This window comes from Agelaius tricolor, unplaced genomic scaffold, assembly GCF_023055355.1.
Source record: "Agelaius tricolor isolate 1412-34295 unplaced genomic scaffold, bAgeTri1.0.p SCAF_25, whole genome shotgun sequence".
Taxonomy (NCBI): Eukaryota; Metazoa; Chordata; class Aves; order Passeriformes; family Icteridae; genus Agelaius; species Agelaius tricolor.
The window spans coordinates 4651600-4673555 of NW_027269285.1; the positions used below are offsets into that span (position 1 = coordinate 4651600).

Consider the following 21956-nt stretch of genomic DNA (forward strand, 5'->3'; position numbering starts at 1 on the left):
CCCCGGCAGCGGAGCTGGGGCGTCTTGCGAAAGCAGCGCCTGCTCCCCGGCTAATGGCACGGGGCTGGAGAAGGAGGCTCCGGCTGCCAAAGGCGGGTTGGGAACAGCATAAACCCTTCAGCCCGAGGAGCCAAGGGCTGACAACCCTCGTGCCTGGTGCTGGGAGCCGAGCTCATCCCGCCCGCCCGGGGGGCCCCAAGCGCACTCGGGGCCGCGGCGGAGAGCGGCCAAAGGCGGCCACATGGGCGCGGGTGGCTCGGCAAGCAGGCGCAGAGGAAGTGATGCTCCCGGGCCCATCTGCACGGGGAGCGGGAGACGCGCCCCAGCTGGTGCGAGGCCCTGGCAGCCCCGGGAGCTGCCGTCTGTTGGGCTTTACTGCTGTCTACGTTGAAACACGGCTTGGGAAGGACGGGAGGGGGGTCGGTGGCACGGTGCCAGTCCCGGTTCTCCTGGCCTTCTCGTTGCTCTCTCCTCCTCCTCCTCCTCCCCGCTCCCTCCAATGCTTTAAAGTCACATTTCCAGGCCAGACATAGAATTAATCTCTGGGCACTTCACATTGCTGGCAGCGCAAAGCAGGATGTGGGATCTTTTTTTCTCTCTCTCTGCGTCTTGGCTGACTTTTTTACCTCTCGAAGAATTTGGAAGGGCCGTGAGATTCCCCCCACCCCCCCTCGCCTCAGTGCCGTGCAGTTTTTCAGCACGCTGATCACCCTGCTGTGGCTTCACCCTAATAGATTTCATATGCTGACACAGTTGACATCAGTACCAAACTATTTTACATGTGATCTGGTGTATTTCCTGAGGAAATCTGCAAGATATTTATTAAGAACTAATAAAATAAACCTCTCCATGAGCTTTTAGGTAGTTTTCAATTTTTCATGTCTCTCTCGTTTCCTCTTATCAATGAGTTTCTATTTTCTCCCTACTCTCTGACCATTGCACAAGGAAACAAAAATAAATGTTTTAAACCGTTCCTGAATGGACACTGGGAATATTTCTGTAGTGATGTATTAGCAAAGTCGTATTTTTAGGGCTGTATTGTCAAGACTAAAAATATCCCGCTGCAGTGCATCCTTTTTATAGGGCTTTGTGTGTGTGTGTGTGTGTGTGTGTGTGTGTGTGTGTGTGTGTGTGCTGAGCGTTGTACAAGTTTGCACCAACGTGCAAAGGTCTTTGTACTACTGCAGCGTTGCCTCCCCATCACAGCTGGACTCCATTAGGCCTTGGAAATTAGTGTAATCCCGGTTAAGAAAGGGGAAAAAAAAAAATTAATCAATCTTGCAGAGCCGCGTTTCCCCAGCTGAGCCGGGATACCTGCGTGGCAGCCGTGCTCTGGAGGGCTCCAGCAGCCGGTGGTTTTGCCACGGCTTTCCTGCCTGGGAGGGTGTTCCCTGACGGAGAACAGCGGCTCTGCTCTCCCTGCCTCGGGGTTCAGGCAGGACGGGCTGCGGGCTGCAGTCGCCCGGTGGGTTCTGCTCATTTGTCACACCCGGGAACCCCTTGGGGCTGCGCTATGCTGGCAGACAGCAGCGTGTATGTGTATGTGTAGCAGGGAGCAGGCTGGATGCTTCGCGTTCTCAGAGGGATTTTCTGCCTTCCTGCTATTTGTGTCTCCTTCAATTAGCTGCGATTGGAACGGAGAGAACCAAAGGTGGGCGCCGGGCTGAGAAGCCGCCTCCCCTGTGCGCTGCTTGCGGGGGGACCCCTGTGCCGCGCTGGGAGGCGGCTCAGCCTCTCCGTCACGTGTGATTGATGCAGCCCTTTCCAAACACGATTTCCCCTCCGGCTCGTGTCCGCGGATGCCGGCGTGGAGCCGCGGCCGTCACTCCTGTCCCCAGCAGCAGCAGCCCTGCGTCACAGGTGGTGGGTGCAGCGGCTGACGGGGGCTGACGGCCGGCCCAGCGCCGTGCGCATGGCACACGCGCCGCGCTCCCCCTCCATCCCCTCCGTTTACTCGCGGGCTCCTTGCCGTAGCTTTCCTGTCTGCTGCTGCTGCCGTCTGGAGAGCCACAGCCTCTCTGCTTCCTGTAGAGCAGTTCAGCGAAAGCAGTAATTAGGGCCTGTAAAAATTTATTTTATTAGCAAGAAGTGTTGGTGGGTAATTGGCCATAATTTGAACCCAGCCAGATTGGAGATTAATAAAAAAAAAAGAATTTCATATACATATATATATATATATATAGTAAAAAAAAAGAAAAAAAAATTACAGAGAGATCTTTTTACCAGAAACACCAGGGCTGTGAGCTGGAAACCCTTCCCTAGGCGGGTGGGACGGGACGGGATGGCGGCTGCGGAGAGGGCGGCCGGCAGCGAGCGCCTGTGCTGTACCCGTCCTTGAGGGTGTTTGACACTGGCATGGGAAGAAAGGAAACCTTGTTTTCCAAGAACTCTGCTCTTTCTCAGCTTGATAAGCATTTAAAATAAAAGCTGCACAATTGGAATTGGCAGAGCATCCTCATTCTTTTGTCTGTCTGTTTATTTTTTTCCCCTCATCCCTCGACATGTGTGCTACAGCCCAGGGTTACTACACCCCGTGGAACCACAGGCCTGGAGCTCTGCAGGCGCTCGCTGAGCTCTGCCCACCCCCGGCCTGGCTCTTTGAAGCCTGGCAGAGCAACAGAGATCCAACCCCGACCCTGGCAGCCTCTTGATGGCCAGGGCACTGAAGTCTTTGACAAAACGTGCGTTCTCAGCCCCTTTTGGCTCCCCCTTCGCTCGCAGGGCAGCAAACCCAGGGCTGCGCCTGGAGCCGTAGCGGTGGTTTGGAATCAGGCTGTGACTGCACTATATGGACCCGATGGCTTTGGTATTTATAGGCTTGGTTGGAGCAGCTTGAGCGTGGCCAACGGAGCGGGAGCGGCTTGAGGGCCGACGCTCATCCCGACGGAGGGTGATTGGAGAACTCCCTGCTCCGGGAGGACGGAAGAGCCAAGCCCCTCTGCACACATGTCACGCGCGGTTACTGCCGGTTGAATCACACCAGGGAGTTACTTCAGGCTACTAGCCCTGCTTGTTGCTTTGGTGTAAGTTACTCGGGGCGTTCCTTCAGGTCCGTAGTGCTTGTTTTTTGCTTGGCAGCCTCGGGGCTGGGACCTGGTGTAACCGTTTCCCAAGGAATATTTTTGGTTTGAAAACTGAAGGTCAGCAGTTCGCGAGGGCTGCGCTCGCAGCCAACTCTGCGGTTCGCCTTGTGCCACCGGGCCAGCAGCACTTGAAATCCTGATCAATTGATCTGCAACAATATGAAACCACGAAGGGTGACTGCCAGTTAAAACTCCCTGTCTCGCCCCATTTTCCCCACCCAAAGTGTCTTTCTGCCCATATCCCCTTTCTTGCCGCCTGTCTCCCTCCCTCCCTTTCGGCTGTGTATTGGAGTTTTTGTCTATCTTTTTCCATCTCTCTGTCTCTTTTCATAACAGTTTTTAATAATGTTTTAGTTAGTTCCAGCCTTTTCCCTCAATGGATCCCATTGGAAAATACATTTGAAAGGAAACAGTTATACACTTCCCTTCCTTTGAAACTCTGTTGGCACCTTTTCCAGTGCAGTAAACCATACAACATGGATTTTCAAAGTTTCCAAACACAGACATGCTGGCGTTAAATTTATGAAAAAATATTTTATTCGGCTGTATAGTAACTATGAGTCTCCAAGCTGCTGGTCACAGTGAAATCGAAGCTCGCTTTGGAACTGCAACAGGTTTTCAAATCTCTGCAGGAAACGGCGCTGGAGCCTGCAGCTCCCTCGTGTCCTCCTGCCAGGAGACACAGCAGCAAACAAAAGGGGTGCTGGGGCACCCCATGGCCACCCCACCAGCCCCCAGCACAGCCTTCCCTCTGTATGGCCAACGGGAACTGCAGGGAATATCACAGTTGTACCAATCCTATCTCAAATCATGGGGGAAAAGAGGAATTTGGCTTAAAAGTGTGATGTGTTTGAATGTGGAGGGTTCAGGCTCTTTAGCTGCTGAGTGCTCCATCGCCTGTGTGAGCCCGCACGTGCACTGGGAGCCGAGGCTCCGTCTCCATGTGAGTTGTTGGAGCACTGAGATCGTATTTTCTAACAGGGGGGCTCGGATGTTGAACTTCCTGGAATGGTTTCTCTGCGTGCTGTGGGTTTGTGCCTGTGGTCACGGCCCTTCCCACAGGGAATCGCTCGCTCGACACCTGAGAACTCCCTTTGCATGGCACCGCCCGCAGCTGAACTTCTTCCAAATTTCCACAGAAGACCACAGCCCCCATTCACCACCAGAGGTCTGGGTGGTGAATCTGGCTGTATCTTCGTGAGGAGCATTTTTAGGGGTTGTTTTCAAACAGAGCAAAGGCTTTTTTAGGGGTTGTTTTCAAACAGAGCAAAGGCTGTGCCCAGTGGCACTTCAGGTATGGTGTAAGACACACAAAGCCTCCTGTGATGACAAAGGGATCCCAGGCTCAATTTTCCTGTTGTCCTTTTGCTTGTAAAATTTCTTTCTCTTCTCATGGGAGTTTTCCAGAGAAGCCACTAATTAAGTGCTGTCGTTGTACTCGGTGCCACTTGGGGTGTAGGAAAACCTACAAGATTCAGGTCCAAATAATTGGATGGTGTAAACTCACTGGTGTGTGCTCAAATCTTAGGTTTGGGTGCCTTTTTTCATGGTACCGATGGGGAACTGAGCTTAAGGAAAATACCAGCTTTTCTAGTCCCTTTTCTGCCCACCTTGAGATGCAAGAGATGGAGTTCTCCTAGAAACAGAATCCTTCAGGAGCTGCCTTTGATCAAAGCAGAGTTGCTCAGTGTCTGCAAATTCCATCCCTTCTGTGTCACCAGCCAGCCAACAAGTGAGGGACACAAAAATAGCTGAGCACATGCTCTGGGAGGAGTTAGGAGGACTTCTGGATCTCCCTGAAAAGTTCAGGACCAAGGCAAGGAATGGAATCAAGTTCTCCATCTTAATCCCCCAAACCATGACCTTGTCCTGCAGCTCTGAGGCTCATTGAACATGTGCACATTTCAGCACATCAGAACACTCTGCAGGAGGGTCTCTGCTGCCTGTTAGTTTTCTGTGTTGACTGAAAATGGTACCTTGAGGGGAGAAAAAGTGACGTGTTGTTAGGACGGCTTTATGGTGAGTAAGTGCGATGGAGTTGACTTGAAGCTGCATAGATGCCTCCAAGTCTGGTGTTCTGAGATTTTTTTGCATGTGTAGTTTCCATGGTTTTCAGAAAAGCGAGCTCCCCCATGGAACCAGGCTGACCTCATCTGGGATCCTTGGCTGGCACGTGAATCTGGATGCACCACACAAGGCTCTGCCACGGCAGGAATGCTGCACGTGTGGGGCTGGGATCCTCTGGGAGAGCAGCCACTGATGGTGCCAGCAGAGCAGCGAGGGGGCTGGAGAAGGGGCTGCTGTGCTGTGCCTCTCTTGTGCTGCTTCAGCCCCCTTTCCCACCTGCTTTTCCCTCTCCAGCGCCTCGCCTGGCTTGGTTTATTTTTCTGTCCAAGCAGGTGAACCAGCTGCTGCTTTTGGAGTGGCATGAGAGCTGTCTGACAGTGAGCACCCCGATTTCCATAGGCCCCCACCTTGGCAAAGCAGGATGGAGATGGCAGAAGGCACACCCAGACCCCTCTGCTGTCCCCTGCCAAAATTCTGGTTCCTGCTCCAAGTGTGAAGGTGCTAGGGATTTTGCTGAAATGGTCAAAAGAATTTTTAACTTGAGAAGAACAATATATTTTCCCTAACCTCATTCTGGCAAATGGCTGAACCTTTGTAGTTGAAATTTTCCCAATAAATTTAGCTCGAAGAAAGCTTTTGGCATGAAGGATTGCATCCTAAATGGTTAAAGTTTGGCAAAGTTCTTAGGAGCAGAAACCAAGGTCTTATAATGGAAATTGTTAAGTAAGCATCACTGCAGGCAGAGTGGCTGGGCTGTGCCCCTCTTGGTGGGGTGTCCTGGGGCTGGGAGTGCCATTGCCATCAGCCAGGCAGGCTGGAGGGACCAAGCAGGGCTGGAGTGGGAGGTGAGGAGGCAGTTCAGGCTTGCAAGTGTTTGATGCAGACCCTGGGATTTCCTGCTTCCCAAGAGCTGGGAGGAGGGCACGGATTTCACTTCATGTTTTGGCATTTGCTTTGCAAACACTGGGCCCCTCAGGAAGCCCTAGGAAGACGAGCAGCAAAGGAGGGAATGTGCTGAAAAGGAAGCTCCACACTTTGCTGTTCCTGCCCCATCAAAGGCTCCTTTCTCTGAATGCTCCTGTCTGCAGGCACTTGCTCTCGTGAGCTTTAACTGCAGGCTCTAAGTGCTCACCCAGGTTCACACCCAAGGATGCCAGTTCCAGGCTGTCTGCTCACATTTTGCTGCCAAGGACATGCCCACCTCCAGCAAGAGCTTGGGGGGTGCAAAATGCTGCCTGTTATTTGCTGCTGTTATTTGTCCCTATTTGTAAACTTCCCTCAGGGCTGGAGGAAATCTCTTGGGAAGCTCTGTTCACACCTCCTCCCTGTTGTAAATAACATCTGACACAGTTATGGCTGGGCACACACAGCTCCTGTGGGGATGCTGGTGGTGCTTGCCATGCTGCTGTGTAACCCAGCCAGGCTCCCCAGCTCCTCACTGGCTCTTTTGGTGAGGTTCATAGCTCTGGCATCTTCAAAAACAGCTGACAGATCTGTGCAGACAGAGGATAGGCCATCAGGGGTTTTCTTTTTCCATTCTGCATCACTGCAGTGCCCCTAAAACCCTTTTCCATTTCTATCATCCATGATTTTTCTTCTTTCATTCCCTGTTTCATCTGAACACATCCTGCTTGTGCATTTTATGGCAAATATTCCCTCCACAGGAAAAGACAGCTGGTGCCAGGCTGGTCTGGAGCTATAGATATGCTGATGAGCTGGCATGCCAGCTTGAAGGGACACACTTCCTTATGAGCCAGCCAGGAGTTACATACATTTAGATTTGCCAGCCTTTTAGCTGCCAGACGGGTCAAATTCACGTTGCTGTCAGTTGCTGGCAGCAGAACCTGTGGCTCTGGGGATCTGCTGTGACACTGCTGGCACTTTGCTGTGCCTTTGTCACAAGTGCCAGCGTCAGCTCCCGCACTCAGAGCGGCTCCAGTGAGGGCAGTGCTGAGAAATGAGAGTTTCTCTGGCAATTCTCCAGGTTTGCCAGCATGGATGAGCCTGGAGGTGCCTCTGCTCCAGCTGTGATGGTCAGGGACTGGCGTGTCTCAGTGCAAATGTGACTAGTGACAACTGGGATGGATGTGCCTCCCCAGGCAGGGGGAGTGTTTCTGACTCTGTATGGGCTGTTCCACATCCCAAGCTGACTCCCACAGCCTCGCTGGGGTCAGGGGGGCAGAGCAGGATCCTGCCCTTGCTGGCTGGGTCAAGCACCCCAAGCGTGTAGGGAGAGCTCCAAAGTGCTGCTTAGTGCAAGTGGAAATGGCTTCAATCTGTGTTTTGACTGATGGGTCTTTTCAGGAAATTTCTGAGAATAACATTTCTAAAAATGGCTGCTTCTTTCCACTGATATTTCCTGGAAAAGGCTGTAGTTAATTTTAAACCACTATCCTTTTCCCTTTTCAAGTGGAAATGGCTTTGTGCTTGTCCTCAAGGCTAATGTCATTCTTTCTGACCTAGCCTGGGTTGTGTGGTGGGGAGGGACATTGTGCCATTGCCTCCTCTTGCAGGTCCTGTTGGTCTCCCAGAGCTTCAGAAATTGTGTGTTGGGGTGTTGGGGACACTCTGTGCACGTGTCTGCTTTCCCTGTGGAAATTAATAACTTCTTATTAAGTTAGCATTATTAATAGTCACTTCACAATGATGTTTTTTGTCGTTGACTCCTGGCCAGCCCTGAGTACACAAGAAAGCTGTCCCTAAAGTCATTCCCCAAAGCTTTGTTCATCAGGGTCAGGAAGGATATACTGAGCTGGTTATCGCACCCCAGGTGCAAGGATCCAGCCCTGCCTGGGCTGAGGGATAATCAGAGCCAGAGACAAACTCCTGGATCAGCCAAAGGGAGCTGGCAGCACAGAGCTGTCTGGGGCAGGCAGCCCCTTCGTGTTGGGCAGAGCATGGCTTCCCCTGTGGCTCCTGGGCAGGCTCTCTGCTTCGGGTGGGAATATGTCATTAATTTTTATACCTTCCCCTGTAAACCATCGACCCTTTTTATGATGTCATGAGGGATTCCTTAATTTTGCAGCTGCTTCCTGGTTACGTCAGAGAAGAGCCTCCCGTCCTAGAGCCCAGCGCTGCAGTCCAGGACGGCTGGAAACAAATGAAGTGTTGAATATCTAATGGCTTCCACAGGGAGAGCTGCTCCATCCTCCCCAGGCCCCCGGCATTCCTCACCTCCTAGGCCTCCCTCCTTCCTTCCCTCGGACAAGTCAGGGTTGCAGAGGGAGCTGCAGGCTCCTGGGCGGCCCCAGCTGCTCTGGGAACACGTGCAGCGAGTTCCCCTTGCTGCTGCTGTGACTGAGACCCTCCCAGGACCTTCCTGCCTCTCCACGGGGGGACATCAGTGCAGGGAGGTGGTTTGGGGGCATCCAGGTTCTTAGTAAAATCCTGAGCTTGCTCTGGGAGGGGTCCAGCCCTGTGTGCTGCAGGTGGTGATGTTCAGCTCGGCCACAGTGCTGGAGGGGCTGGAGCTGCCATCCTGTTTGCTCAGAGTGTGGGAGCTTCCTTCCAGGAAAGCTGCCCATCATTCCCAAGGGTAGCAGGCAGGGCTGAGCAGTGCCTGCAGGTTCCCAGGCTCTCTCGGGGGCAGATGAGTGCGTGTGTGACTCGCCAGTTCCCAGAGCTGGGAGCGCCAGTGACTCACAGCTCTCCTGCGAGGGGGTGTCGGGGAAATGCCCCACAGCTGTGAGCATCCCCCTCACTTTTGCTGCTTTATATTCCCGTGGTTGTGTGCGGTCTCCACCAGCCTGGGCCGGCAGCAGGGCTCTCCTCACCCATTTCCTGCAGACAGCCCCACCCCGGGGGGCTGCCCTGTAGCCGTGCCAGGGCTGTGTCTGGCAGGAGGGAGTGACTCACCTCGGGGAAAGCTGTGTCTGCGAGTGAGGGAGCAGAGGAATTGCCTTCAGGTGGTGTCAGCTCCGAGGTGACCCCAGCTCGGGTCTCTTCCCCTCGGGGCAGCAGCCAGCTGGTGAATCAGTTGTCTGTGCCTCCAGAGTTGATGTGCTGACACATCAGGCGGGTGCCTTCGCCCCCAGCCCTGCGCTCACCGAGCTCCTGCAGCTCCTGTGTCCCCTGGCCAGCCCGTTATGTCATCCCTGGGACTGTGGCCATGGAACTGTTCGTTCTTTTGAGTGCCTTCCCATGCAGTCCTTCACCCTGTCACCAGGAAAGGTGGCTTCAGCTGTTGTTCCCTGGGAGCAAGGCACGTCCCTGCTGCTCTGCCAGCCCTGGGATCACCTGCTGCCAGCCCTGCTCTGGGCTTCCCAGCCTGGAGCCACAGCTCAGGTGAGGACAGAGAGGCCAGCATGGAGGCTGTCCCACCGGAGCCCTCCTGACCCTTGGCTGAGGCAGTCTGGTTGCTTCAATCAAAGGAATCTGCTTTCCTTTGAGATTTGTTGGCTGGGATTGTTTTAGCTGTGGAAGGTTCAGCATTCCTTGTGTTTTGTTAGCTGGCATGGGTGGATGGAGGAACATGTCCTCTGCTTGCATGTAAGCTTGGCGGTTCCTGTGGCTCCTTTCCACCCAAACTGGGGGCAAACTCAGAGCAGAACAGCTGGGGGCCCTCACTCCCAGCCCCTGCCCCGTGCCTGTGAGCAGCCCACGTGTCCTGTGCTGGCTGTGCCCCGATTGTCCCTCGCAGGATTTCCTTCAGCACATGGCACTGGAGCAGCCACCAGAAGCTTCCTCCAGCAAATCCCTCTCCTCGTGGGCGGCTGCCCCTTGCTCTTTTCCCATTCCCATTTCCTGTGGTTGGTCGTGCTGCCCTAATAAAGCTTTGGCACTGCTGTTTTGCACACCCTAGTGGGAGAGGGGATGTGTTTATCACTTTTCCTGGAGATTATCTGTTTAAGCACTCTCTGACAGTTACAATAACAAGGGCAGCGCGTTGTGTTTCCCAGCAAAAGGACACTCTCTGCTGAAAGATGTATAGCACTAATTAGAAATACATAACATCCGGCCACATGGCAGCCTTCTCCCGGCCGCTCCATTTCCTGAGCTCAGACGACTTTGACGACAGTTGGTTTATGTTTTCCATGAATATAACGTTCTCAGAGAAACACTAATTTCTCCCCGCTACAAAAGTTCCCTTTTCTCTCTGCCTCTCACCCTCTCCCCCATGGAACAGGTAGATTTATGGCTGCAGGAGTGCTGGGTCGGGCTCTGCTGCGGGCTGGGTGGGAGCAGAGCCCACAGAGCCCGGGAGGATCCAGGTAGGAGCTTGCAGAGGGCGCTGCAGCTGCTGATCCACCCAGCTCCCTGCAATCCCTGCAGGAAACTGCCTCCTGCTAGGAAAACAGCGCAGACCTCAGCTGGGGAAAAAACCCTCTTCCCTACATGCAAGGAAACAGGAGGACTCCTCTTCTTGATCTTCAGAAAAACCAGTCGCTGGTTCCCAGTTGCTTTTGCTCTGTTCTTGCAGTCTGATGCTCATCAGCTCCCATTTTTTCCGTCCCATCCCTCTCCCTCTCTTGCCCTTGGGCTCTGCTTCAGAGCCTGGGTCCAATCTCCAGCTCAGGCACTCATACAAGGACATTTTTACAGATAGGATAGGAGCAGGGCAGTTGCTCTGCTGCCTGTAACACAGGTGAAGGGAGGTAGGAAGATGGAGCTTGCTCAGGGAGGTGAAATCTTAGCAGGTTTTAACCTTTGAAAGGAATTCCTATTGAGTATGGAAAACCTGCTGTCTTTCAGATGTTTATAGCTTGGCTAAGTGTGGACAGATTTCTAGTAGGACAGGAAAACTCTCTGTTAAAAAGGTTATTCTGCAGCAAAATCTCAGATCCTTGTTCCAGGATTTACAGTTGCTAGATTAGCTGAAGGAAAAGGTTGTAAGTGTTTTTTTTACAAACAGGGGTAAGCCACTATCTTGTTTCCTAGCCTCATTCTCACAAGTGGCTGAGCTGTTTTGGCTGAAGATTTCCAGGAGAATTCAGGCTGACACAGGCACCTAGCATGGAAACTTCAGCAAAGTCTGGGCCAGCTAGAAAAAGGGCCTGACAAGTGCTGAGTGTCAGGCAGGGTGCTCAGAACTGCTGCAGCTCGTGTCCTGCTGCCAGTCTGGCCTCCAGAGCCCTGACCTTCACAGGGGCCTGCAGGGCTCTGCAGGGCTCTCATTTATTTTTCTGGTGCAGAAAGACAGATCTTTGAGGAAAATTCAGCCTGTGAAGTGTAGGGTAGTGCAAGTCAGTTATTTCAAAGTGTTTGGTGACTGCTTTAAAATGCTCTGCCTGCTCCTTCCTAGCCCCATGCAGTGTTCCACAGACTGGACTTCTGCTGATGTTGATGTGGGGCTACAAGTGGTCAAGAAACAGCTCCAGCCTAAGGAAACTCCCCACAGGAGGCATTTTAGGCCAGCTCAGCCGGCTGCAGCGTGGCTCCAGGGGCTGTGTGTTGGTACAGCAGCACAGACAGGGCTGTGCTTTTACCCCGAGTCAGTCTTGGCTGCCAGTGCAGGAGCCCTGACCTTGGGTTGTGGTTTAACAAGCAGTTATTGAGGCAGCAGTGCCAGCTTTGCCCACCTGCCTCTGCACCCACGCAGCACCTCTGAAGGCAGTGGCACAGCTGAGAGGTGACATTTGTGAGCCTGCTGAGCACTGGTGTTCTCAGAGCTGAGAGGTGACGTGACAGGAGCTGTTTATCCAGGGCTGGCATTAACAGGGACGTTTGCTGGCTTACAAGGGGAGAAAGGTGGAGGGGGAATGTGTTGTGGTTGGTGGTGTTGGATGATTTCCTGTGGAGTGTCGCTGCTGTGGCTGCTGGTGGCACAGAGGAGCCACCTCAGAGCTTGTAACCCCGTGGCCCCTTCCTTTGTGTGTGATTTCTTTCCACAGTTGCCTGACACCTCCATGGTGTGCCCCAGCTGTGCAGCAAGGCTGGGTGTGAATTGGGAGGGTTATCTGATTACAGCCCCATTTGGGGTTTCAGGGCAGGAAGTGGAGTAGATTTGTGGCAGCTTTAGCTGTTGGGGTGCCATTGATGCCACTTGAAGTCTCTGTCACTGAGCTTTTGGTGGCAGCCTGTGGGGGTAGGGTGCAGGGTTGCCTGTGGACCTGACACTCATTCTGCTTCACCTGCGCCCGCTGTGGATCTGGGGAAACACATCTGGCAATTAGAGGTTGCCCTGACTTGGGCAGTCAGGGCCTCTCTGCCTGCTCTTGTTGGTCTGGGGCAGCCTGTATCTCCATTTTTACAAGTGCTGTGCAACTGCAGGGACAGAAATGACCTAAGGGTCACTCCAGCCTCCAAAAACATCTCTTTTCCAATAAGTTTGTGTCTTACTGTGCATTACCAGCAGCACAGACGCAATTACCAGCTCAGCTCAGAAGTAACGGTGCCCTGTGGGCTCCAGAGCAGATTTGTTGCTCCTGCCCTCACTTCAGCATATTTTGTACAAAATGTTTTCCTCTTAGTGCCAGGGTAGGCTCAGACACTGAGTGGGTCCAGAGAGTTGGTTTCCTTATTGCCCATCACTCAAAACATTTTACAAGTTTCTGTTTAAACACCCCAAGTGCTTTGCCCTTTGATTGTCCCCTCACCTTGTCTGTCTCCTGTGGCAGGGGTAGCCTGGGGTTTGTCCCCACATCCTCTGTTAGCCCTGGCCACTGGCTCCCAGCTCAGGGCAAGCCAAAGCTCCCAACCTCCCGAGGAAAGTGGTGAAAAGGCACAGAGAGAAAGTTTCTCCTGATTTATGGTGCTCTCCTCTTTTGTCCTACAATTAAGCTTTAAGAGCCTTTGCTGGTGCATGTTCAGGGGTCTAGAACAAGCACCCACCTGGATGTTTGTCATTCTCTGCTGGAGGAGCCTCCTGGGAATGAGGCTGATGAGCTCATCTGGTGAATGAACTTTCAGGACTGGGGGAGTTTTGTGCATTTTATGAGTTTAATGATGAGCTGACAACACCCATGGTAGCTGAGCTGGAGCTGTGTGACAGCAGCCCTTCAGTGTGGGTGTCCTAATGCTCTTACCTGCACAGTGGGCAGCTTTGCAGGCTGTACCAGGGCTGAGCAGTGTTGGGGTACATCGGGGCACCTTTATGAGCTGGTGGGCACATGGTTCATGTTTGCAGCAGCACAAGATGTTTGATGGACAGCTGTACCTGCCACAGCTCAAGTGCAGGAGACTTTTTAGTGTATTTTGGCTGTTAAATGTTGTGTGGGGAACTTGTAGCCTGCAGCAAGAGCTGCTGGTGGCAGTGGGAAGGGCTGGGACCAAGCCTGGCCACAGCCACCACAGAGCACTGGTCCAGCTCTTGCAGCCAGTCTCTGAAATACACCCTGAAATATGGGATGCTCATCACCTTCACCATCCCAAGCACTGAAGCAGATGTTTTAAGCTTTGCCTGTTTTGGAGGGGGTCAGGATGTGGCTTTTGCACCAGCTTAGTTTGGGGGGCTCACTGTGAGTGCAGTGCCTGGAGTCCTGGGGGCTGCCCACTCAAAGTGTGGGAGTCCATGCTGAAATGCCCAGAGATTTTCACCACCCAGGGGACTTGCCAGACTCAGGTTTGGCAGCTGGACCACCGTGGTCTTGTTGTGTGTCCATTTAAGACAAGAAGGGAAGGCTCTCACAGCATCTCACCCGAGTGCAGGGGGAGGGAGTGCAGGGAAGATGACTGTAATTTCTTGGACTGGACTGTGGCCAGAGCACTGGGACTAACACTCTTAATTGTGGGAAAGGCTTCATGAAAGAGATTTACTGTCCCAGAGTGGTCACATCTTTAGTTTTATGTTTCCTCCAAAAGCTGACAGCCCCTGTAGTACAGCACTTCCTACCATTGCTCTGCCGCACCAGCTCAGCCTGGCTCTGTGAGCAAGGCACCCTCTTTCAGCTGCCAGGTGCTTTTGGTGCTACCCTGGGTTGCCCTCCACACTGGGTGCTGAACTCCCTGACAGCTGTAAGAACTGTCAATCCAGCCTTCAGATGTTCCTCCCTATTTTTCCTGTATTTTCTTGGTGCGTTCTTGTCTTTTTTTGGATGTTTTTAACCTCCCACTCCACTCCTCTGAAACGATCTGTCCTTAAAACCCCACTGTTTAATCTGTGCATCTCAGGTGTTTTGCTAGCCCCTGCTTAAATGTGTTCTCAGTGTCTTGCTCTAATCCTCTTGCTGTTTGCTCAGAATCCCTGCTCTGCCACATCTGGGCAGTTGAGCTCCCCACAGCTCCCTGCTGACGTGTGGCTGGTGCTGATGTCTCCAGCAGAGGTGCCTGGGAGCCGGGGGGCTCTGGGGGCTCTCCCTTCTTTACTCAGCCCTGGGGCTTCACTCACCCATTCAGAGTCAGTAGCTGTTTGTAGAAATCCTCTGCCTGGCTTGGGGAGCAGTTCTCTGATGCTGCAGTAAACCAGGGAGGAGCATCCTGCACAGAGCAAACAGCACTGATGGGTAGAACCCAGTAAATGTGTGGGTTCTCCCCAGCCAGCCACTCCCTCACATCCTGGGAGGATGTGGATGGGGAGTAGAGGGAGTTGGGAGGGCAGAGGCTTCCCTGAAGGCTTAAACCCCTCGTGAGAGCTCTGGGGCAGGCTGGCATGTCCCAGGCACTGCTGGCCTCCCCAGCCTAACCCAGGCTGGCTCCAGGCAGTTCCCTCGAGCCAGCTCCCCGCTGCTCTCAGCAGCCTCAGAAGTGGTTTCTGGCTGGGTGTAGATGTGCTGGGGGGATTTGCTCTCACTCTGAACCAGCTCTCTTTGGAAGAGCTGTGGTCGTGTGGCATCTCCTTGAGTAACAGTTCCAATTAAGCTCTCTTGACAAGCTGTTGTGTGACTGTGAAACTAATGGGAGGAGCCCCCTCCTCAGCTGCTGAGGTTAAAACTCCAGCAGGGACAGAGATCAAACATGCAGCTAATTACCCTTTTAACACTTAAACATCCCCTCCTCCTCAGGGGAAGGCATCAGCCCCAGCAGCAGCTTCTGTGCTGGGAGCCCTGAGTGCCAGCGTGGTCCTGGCTGGCTCAGCACATGCCATGGGGTTGGGCATGGTGTGGGCAGGGGGGCTGCAGCCTCTTCCCACTCCAGAGCAGCCACTCACCACCTTTTTCCTCCCTACATGGAACAATTGTGTCTGGGACAGGTGTAGATGAGGGAATTGCTCACCCCTGCCCCTCATGGGATGCAGAAAGGGAGGCAGTGAAGGTGAAACCAGATGTGACCCAAACCCTCTGTGTCTCCTAGAGTGCATCTCTGAGGATTGCCGCTCCGTCATCCAGGAACAGGCCACGGCCCTGGGGCTCTCCATGTTTGCCCTCCTGGTGAGGAGGTGCACCAGCCTGCTGAGGGAATGTGTGCCAGGTAAGGGCTTAGCAGCAGGGTCCTTGCAGGGGCCCATGAGGCAGCCTGGTGGGGGTCAGGCTGGTTTTTACATCCCTTCCTGTCTCTTGGGGTCTTAGGATTCTCCTCCAGCATCCCAAGCTCTGCCCAGGTTTTAGCTAGATCAGCTGCAGGGAAGCCCCTGGTGTGTGCAGACAGAAATGTTTGGAAGAAAGGGATGCTTTCTGCCAGCAACTGGGAAACTTCCAAAAACTGGGACCTGGGAATCCTATCTCTGTGATTGGTGCAGTGGCACCCTGCTGCCCTCAATAAAAGGGATCACAAACACCCTGGCTTGCCCTGCAGGGCAGTCCATGGAGGGAGAACAGATCTGTCTTTGTGCTTGCTGTGGGTTGTGGCTGTTCCCTTGTGCGTCCCAGGCTGGGATGTTGGGATCTGTGTCATACTTTCCCAGTCCCTGCCTGAGCCTGGCTGTGGTGAGCTGCCTCAGCTCTCACGTCTTCTATTTGCAGTTCAGCCACAAGAGATGGAGCAGGAGGATGAGGAGGACGACATCAAGGTCTCTGCCTTGCCCCAGGACCTGAAGGAGCTGCTCCCCAGTGTGAAGGTTTGGTCGGACTGGATGCTTGGCCACCCGGACACCTGGAATCCTCCTCCAACGGCTCTTGAGCTCCCCAAACAGTACGTGCACCCTCTGGTTTCTGCTCCCTCCCTGAGCTCCTCGTGCCACCCTTCCCCCTTGCTCATGCTTTACTGCTGGCTGTGGCACCGTGACCTGAGCACCCAGGCAAGGCCCACTGCCCAGGGAATGTTGGGAATCTGTCACCCTTGGTGACACAGTGACCTCTTCGTTGATGTGTGAGTGGGGCTGGAGGGTGCCTGCTGGCTGCCCTATGTTTCCATATGTTAGAAGATGGCTTATGAGGTGGATTTTTACTTTCTGCTTAGGATGTGCATCTGGTTTTGTTGGGATCCCCTTCCTTTAGGTGTTCTGCTGGCCCAGCCACCTGGATGGGCAGGGCCCTCCTCTGGACCAGAGGGAACTCCATTTCCAGCATAAGCATTTCATTGCCTGACTGAGTCAGACCAACCTTGCTTGGGCTGGGCTAGCCTGGAGCAGCTTGCCTGTTCCTGGAGCTCCAAAAGTCACCTCCCCTCTACTTCAGAAACCGCTTGTCCCTACCCTACAACACCCAAAAGGGTTAATTTTCTAAACTGGCCGATTTCAGCCCATTAGTCCATAATGCGGACTAGGCAATTTGCATATTTTTGGACAGAAAATTGAGCGAAGGGGCCAAGTATGGAGTATGCAAACGGCATCTGAGCATGCTCCGTAGCTGCCTTCCCGCAGGATTTTCCATCTGCCTCCGGTACTCCGGATCCAGAGCCTGAAATCACGTCTTACTGTTAATCCAAAGGAGCCAGAACCCTGGGTGATGGGAAGGAGCATTAAGAGTAATCCAGCAAAGTGGCTTAACCATTAATGGGTCCCCTCTCCGTGCGTCAGGTCCAGTCCCGCTCTCCTGGTTTATTGCCTCTTACTCCAGTTCTTTTTCATTTGGCTGAGGAAATGGAAATCTCACACAGGAAGTTCTGGGCCTCATTTTGTGGAGATGGAGTCTGTTTTCTGTTTGTCGGCTGCTCGGTGTGGGACCGCTGCCTGCTCATGTGAACTGCTGCCCATCTTTGGGCAGGAACTCAAACTGGGATCCATCACGTGAGCCTGGCTGCACCAATCCCCCCTTCCCCTCGCAGGGAGCGCCGAGCCCTTGGCCAGGGCCAGCCTCAAGATGGAATTTCTGATTGGCTTCGCTCAGCCAGCGCTCGGCGCCTGCCCTGGGACCAGCTGCTCCCCCTCCTGTGGGGCACAGGGCTGTGACAATGTCCCCCTGGGGTGATGGAGCAGGTGCAGGCTCCTGTTTGCCCCTTGGGGTGGGAGAAGGTGGTGGCGGTGGTGGTGGCAGCCCAGCCCAGGGCTCTTGGAGGAGTGGTGGGCATAGACTGGGGGCTCTACTCCATAAGATCCTGATGTGTTCAGTGGAGGAATGAGTATCTCTTGTCTTGCTTGGCCTTTCCATGGAGAGGTGTCCCTCTTGTCCCACTGTGCCCATTCTGTCCCCCTTGTTGGCTCCCAGCTCCTCCCCTCTGGTGCTGTTTGGCTCTCATGGAGAATCTGCCTTAGCCATGCTGCTCTTCTAGCCCAGACCTCTTGTATGGATGGGTGTTGGTGGTCCAGGACTCTGGGACAGCAGTGGTTGAGCTTCCATGAAGATGCAGGTAGTGATGAACAGCAGGGAGCCAGCTCTGCTCTTGGGCATGACCTGGAATTTGCAACATTTGCCCTGGGGATAGGAAAAGAAAAGGAGAGCACTGGGTTAGTGTTTCAGTTCTCTATTGACACAAGCCTGCTGGCTGCCCTGGGGCTCTTCAGGAACCAGGTAGAGCCACCGAGTCCAAGGGTTTAGATAGGAACAGCTTCAAAGGAGTTTAGAAGTAAAACATGGGTCAGAGCAGCAGGCGTGGTGGAGTAAGCCAAGGTTTATGGGCAGGGTGAGCTCAGGAGCAGGGAGAGCACGTGAGGAGCAAGTGCAGATGCCAAGTTAGAGCTGAGTGAGGGGCCTAGGCCATGTCACACACGCTCCTGCCTCTGGGATGTGCTGTGAGATCCACCACTGCCAACAGAGAAGCTGGTTGGATACTCTTAAACCACTTTCCTTGCCTCTTGTGATGGCATGGGCACAGAGGAAGGATGTAGAAATCCCCTAAAGCACAGCAGCGCCCTGCAGAGATACCATGAATGTGCTAAAGCTTCTGGAAAAAACAGGCCTCGTACCCACCTGGAAGCCCACTCAGAGCCCAGAGCTCGCATCAAAGTGCAGCTCATCCAGGGCCAGAATGCTGGGCTGGGCTCGTGGCCAGCAGGGCAGCTTGGCAGGGCTCGGCCGGAGCTTTGGGCTGGGGCTGTGTGTCCCAAGGCCTCTCTTGCCATGTTTGCAATCGCTCCTTCTTCATATGGGAGAGAGCTGGGGGACTTTGAGAACGTCTAAACTCAGCCCAGCTGTGGCAGTTGGTTTATTGCTTTCAGCTGGTACTTGAACCCGGGTCCTGGTCTTGGAGTCTTTCCCAGGTTTAATCCCCGGAGCTTTCTCTGCAGCTGTATGACACTGCGCTGACCCCGAATGAGGATAGGAAAATAGAAACGGTGCCAAGCCAGAGTCTCTTTTTCATTTGGAGTCTGGCTGTCTGCCCATGACCAGGGTTACATAATGGGAAACATAGCTGGGGCTCTGGAGAGCCCGCGTTTCACCACGCTGCCCAGACCTTCGCGTTCTGATGCTATATATCTTCCTAATTGTAGCTCGGATGCATTTATCACACTGCTGGATTTGAGTCCTTACAATAAAAAAAAAAAAAAAAAGCTAAAAAAAAAAAGCAAAACCAACCCCACACCAAATTCCTCAGCTCGCTGCTTTCCCCCCTTGGACAGAGGCGGAGGGAAAGGTGTGAGGGGTGAGCACTGCTGAAAGCCAGCAGATGGATGTGAGCCATGCAGGAGTGGGCTCTGTGGAGTGGGATGAGAGGCTCTGGAGGCTGTGTCTTCAGGGTCCTTTTTCTTGGTGGGAGCTTGGGAATGAACCCTGCTTCCTGGCAGGCAGCCTCTCCCTACCTGGGGGCTCAGCAGTCTTGAATTCAACCCAAGCGAGAAGCTGCATCTTTCCCCAAATCCACCCTTCTTCTTGGTCTGGTGCACTCCTGCAGATCCTGGCCACACTGCATGGTCATCACGGCTCAGGGGATGCTCTGGAACAGATTTTCAGTTGTTGGACTTCCTAACTACCTCTCTGTGTGAATTTGAGAGGTGAAAGGTGTCCTTCCTATTTTGGAAGAGGTGCTCAGCGAGCTTTCCATGACTCTTTCCTCATGTCTTTTCAGAATAGGAGCTAAACTTAACCTTGGACATCTCTGCTTCAGTGCCTCAGGAATTGTGTCTCTGAACCAGGTGTTGCCAGGTCTCCTAGCAGCAAGCAGCTGTCACTTCTGTATCTTAAAATTAATTTCTGTCTTCATGTTTCATGGCAAACCCTGTGTTGAGTTCTCTGCAGGTGGTGGTTTAAGGCAGTTGGAGAAGCATCTTTCAGACCAAATGTCCCCAGGAGTGAATTGCAGAGATTGGGCTGTAAAAGCAGGGATTCTGGGGAAAAGGGAGCAGGGTGGCTCCCCTAAGACACTTTTGGGACGTGTGGCTGGGAAGAAGGTGAAGAGGGCTGGACAGAGCTGCTCCTTGCTATGTTCTGTTGCCACAATTAATCCACTGCTAAATGAAGCACAAGGACTGATGGGGAAGCCACTGACTAGATACTGCTGCAGGGCTGACCCTGGCAAATCCATGCTCCTTCCACACAGGGCCAAGGGCCTCTCAGTTTGTGGAGACTGTCTGCAAGCATTTAAAAATGGTTAATTTAAACCAAGTATTAAATTAAATCCAAAAGCTGTGAGCACATTCTAGAGCTTACCTTCCCAGAGAGATGTGCCAGATCGCTCTCATCACTTCGCTCTTGCGGAGAAGTGTCACTGAGATGGCAGCTCCCACTGGGAGGGATGGACAGAGTCTTGCACAGGGGTGCCAAGACATTGCTGGAGTTTGCTGGAGACTAAGTGGAAAATCCCTTTTGCAGATCCCATCCTCAGTAACTCTGGCCACCAGAGTTTCCCTATCGAGACATCAAAGCCGGGGTTCAGAGGTGTCTCAGTAGTGTAAACCTGGCTGAGATTGGAGATAAAGTCAACCAAAGGAGAAGCTAAAAGTCTCTGTTGAGAAGGGGGCTGTGGCAAAGCAGGGGCTGGCTTTGAGGAGACTGCACCTCTCCTGGGTAAAGGAGCTCAAAAGGTGGGTTCCTGGGAGAGGAATGGATTTATGGATGCCTGGCTGGCCAAAGGGATTGTGTGCAGTGCAGAGTAGGGGAAATCACTGATGCACAGGGGCTGTGAGCACCTCATCCTGCTCTGTCAGAGCCCAGACCAGGGCTGCTGAAGGCCTTTGGGGAAAACCCCCATGGCCAACCCTTTTTACTCCTTGCAAGGGAGCCACTTTTAGTTCGGCTTCCCGTGGTCCAGGAGAGAGGAAAGGCAGGAGGAGGAGGAGGATGCAGAGCAGCTCATCCTGTGGGCACTGGAAGCCAGCAGTGCCCAGCCCCGGGAGCAGCAGCCCGAGGCGTTTGCCATCTGCACGGCAGCGCTGGGAACACAATGCAGGGCTTCTTCTGCGCCGCGCTTCCCGGGTTTGTGCTGCAGCTGTGCAGTTTGGATGTTAGTGTTTAAACAAGCTGGTATTACACAGGAAATGGCCACCTCCACAGGCCCCCGCAGGCTTGTAACGTGGGGTCATTGTGCTTGATATTAATCACCAGGCAGCGCGCGCCCCCGGTGAGGATGGCGGCGCCCCGCGCCGGGATTTGGTGAGCATCAGGCTCGCCCTGGCATCCTCTGCTCTCTCCATGCTTTGCTGTGTGCTTTTTGCCTTGTGGTGATGCCCAATCTGGGCATTATCTGGGCATTATCTCTGCCAGGAGCCCTCCCCAGCCTCTCCAGGGCGGTGCTCAGCCCCGGGGCTGTGGTCCAGCTCGCTGCACACTCACGCAGCTCTCGCCGCTGCCTGGCTGGGCCGTGTCCGTCGGCGTTGCAGCTGGGCTGTGCTCACACTGACAGCTACATTAAACCTGGAATCCTGAGGCAATAAAAAAGAAATTAACTCTTATTTTTTTTTCCTGTCCTAGTGGAATAAGCAAATGTAAATGTGTCTGTGGGGAAGCGAATGAACCCCCGTTCCGAGGAAAGACCTCGCGCTCACCCCCTTCTCGCTTCCTCGGTTAAAAGCTCTGGGAGCCTCGTCCCCGTACCTGGAGCTGCGTGCCTGGGCTCGGTGTCAGTAATTCGGGGCCTCCCTCCTCACAGGGACGGTGAAGCCGTGGCACTGTGCATGCACAGAGCTTCCAGAAACTTGGAGCTGCCTGGGCTCTGCACAGAGGCTCCGGCACTGCTGTATCCTGGGGGTGACATAAGCCAGAAATGCTTGGGGGTGGCCGTGAAGTGGTCCTGGGCAGAGGCAGTGGGGAGAAGGAGGCTGACAGGGCTCACAAGTGTTGTGTGACCTTCCAGGGCAAGTGCACGTCCCAGCAGGAGATTCCCAGGGCCATAGGTGTCAGTGGGAGCCGTTTGTCCTCGCTGGCTTTGCCAGCAGTGGCAGCTGGTGAATGATGTTGGTGGTGGCAGTGATGGGAGATGAGCTGCAGAGGAGGAGGGGGTGGCAGAAAATGGTCAGAATTGATCTCTGCAGTGCTGCCTCTGCCATCACAGGAGAAAACCAGGGAAAAACGCCAACACTCCTTCTTTCCTGGCTTTCTGAAGGCTCTGCAGGGTGCTGCTGGGGTAGCAGTGCAGTGAGAGCTGGCTACCCAGGGAGCCAGCACAGTCTGAGGTTTGACTGAAGCGAGCCCAGGGTGGGAATCTGTCACGTCCAGGGCAAATGGGAGATGTGGCAAGGCA

General features: G+C 53.7%; 1 protein-coding gene across 3 annotated transcripts in view; it reads left to right on the plus strand.

Annotated features, from left to right (window-relative positions):
• The window catches only part of SMG6 (SMG6 nonsense mediated mRNA decay factor), a 108092-nt gene that overhangs the window by 38049 nt on the left and 48087 nt on the right, over positions 1-21956 (plus strand). For all 3 annotated transcript variants that reach the window (XM_071447914.1, XM_071447912.1, XM_071447913.1), the window contains exons 11-12: positions 15318-15434; positions 15926-16094. In XM_071447914.1, coding sequence (XP_071304015.1) covers positions 15318-15434; positions 15926-16094 — 286 coding nt within the window. The remainder of the gene's footprint in view (positions 1-15317; positions 15435-15925; positions 16095-21956) is intronic.